This window comes from Trichinella spiralis (assembly GCF_000181795.1).
Source record: "Trichinella spiralis strain ISS 195 chromosome Unknown Scfld1, whole genome shotgun sequence".
In the NCBI taxonomy this organism is placed as follows: domain Eukaryota; kingdom Metazoa; phylum Nematoda; class Enoplea; order Trichinellida; family Trichinellidae; genus Trichinella; species Trichinella spiralis.
Window position 1 is genome coordinate 2,375,603 of NW_003526940.1, and position 1,567 is coordinate 2,377,169.

At 37.0% G+C, this 1,567-nt stretch overlaps 2 protein-coding genes across 2 annotated transcripts; one reads left to right on the forward strand and one right to left on the reverse strand.

Annotated features, from left to right (window-relative positions):
• Positions 1–48: 48 nt before the first annotated feature.
• Positions 49–381, reverse strand: Tsp_08909 (conserved hypothetical protein). Its single transcript, XM_003382003.1, has one exon. It carries the CDS (start codon positions 379–381, stop codon positions 49–51), a length of 333 nt encoding a protein of 110 aa, XP_003382051.1.
• Positions 382–484: 103 nt separating this feature from the next.
• On the forward strand, positions 485–1,036 carry Tsp_08910 (conserved hypothetical protein). The gene is made up of 3 exons (XM_003382004.1): positions 485–668; positions 707–900; positions 992–1,036. Exons 1-3 carry the CDS (start codon positions 485–487, stop codon positions 1,034–1,036), a joined length of 423 nt encoding a protein of 140 aa, XP_003382052.1.
• Positions 1,037–1,567: the final 531 nt, after the last annotated feature.

Below are 1,567 nucleotides of genomic sequence, written 5' to 3' on the forward strand. Positions count from 1 at the left end.
TGTTAAGGGGAAAATATTTTTAAAACGAATTGTTTCAGACAGTAAGAACTAATTTGAAACTTGATCATCACATAAAGGTGTGACGTAGTAAGTTGCTGGAAAAGGAACGTTGTGTCGATCGGGTGCTTCATGCAATACGAAGCAATTGCTGTTGAGCGCAGTTCTTAAAATATTTGATCCATTGAGATGGTTATCACCATACATAACGTGAGTGAAGATCTTGGTACAACGAGTGTGGACAACAATCAAGCCAGCATGTGGAGTCACTGTCCAATCGAAGACAGCCCCGCGGATATGTTGAGTAGTGGATGCTAGTTGAAGACATTGGAAGAAAAAACATTTTGATTTTTCGATTTGTTGATGTCTCAAAACCACGGTCATATTGAATGGTTGGATCTGCCACCGATAGATTATTACAGGCCAATGTGGCTCAGCTAACATTAACCATTAGCAAAAAATCGAGCTGGACTTTTACAAAGAATGAATGGCATCAAGATGTAAGGCAATTTACAACATGATGAAAGAGCAACGGAGCGAAAATGCTAAAGAATTTCTAGTTCTACTAATTGCTGTTACGCATGAATTGTTCAGCTGTATGGAAATATCCCAGTGGGCTAGAGGCAGCATAGTCTTATCTACGATGAATGAAGCTGAGAAGCACCTCGCTAGTAAGCATATCTATGCTTATTTGCTCCAACTGTTCCAGGACGGCTCGCGGCATTCTATTCGAGCTACGCATATGTAATATGTGACTTAGTCCATTGCATTATGAAGGATGCATATCTGCAAACTGATGCAGTTTGTTTATTCCCAGCATATGACATATGGATGTCATTTCTAGACAGGCTGCAAGATTGCATAGGGCTCATAGCAGATCAGAGATACGTCACGCAAATAGAGGTACAAACTGCATAATGCAATGGACAAGTTGTGCAATGAGAAGGCATTGCACTGAAAATCAGAGATAAAGTGAAAATTCACTAATTTGAAGTTCATAGATCCACCTGATCTGTTGATAATACCGGAACATTCATGAAATCCATGATGATGATGATGAGGATTCCTCATACGGAAACCCAGCTGCCGAAGAACTGAAAAGAATTTGAAAAAAAGCAAACAAACAATACTGACATATGGAAGCGTTGGTAAAATGTGTATGGCGTGAATTTGTCACAATGGAAGAAATGGAAGGCGGAACTAATTCGGTGAAAAATAAAATACAGTCTACTACTGACTTGAGCATTGAATATATCTACTCAAATATGTCAGTAACAGGAATATTGTTTATGGGCCTAATTTTTATCGTGTTTTCTTACTGGTCGTTATTCTATTGAACATTCGTACCGTTGTGTTATTCGTTTTTCTTATCCAATTGTTGATTGGTTCAAACTTTTCAGTAGTTATTAGCTGCACTGTTTTTATATTTCATTATTTCCATTTACGATTACGTAACTTAAATAGTTGTAACGTATCATTAGTAGTGAAAAATGTTATTGAAGTTATGTTTATCAACATTTTGATAAGCTTTGTGAAAAATAACTAAGCGATGCATTTTTGAATAAATTGT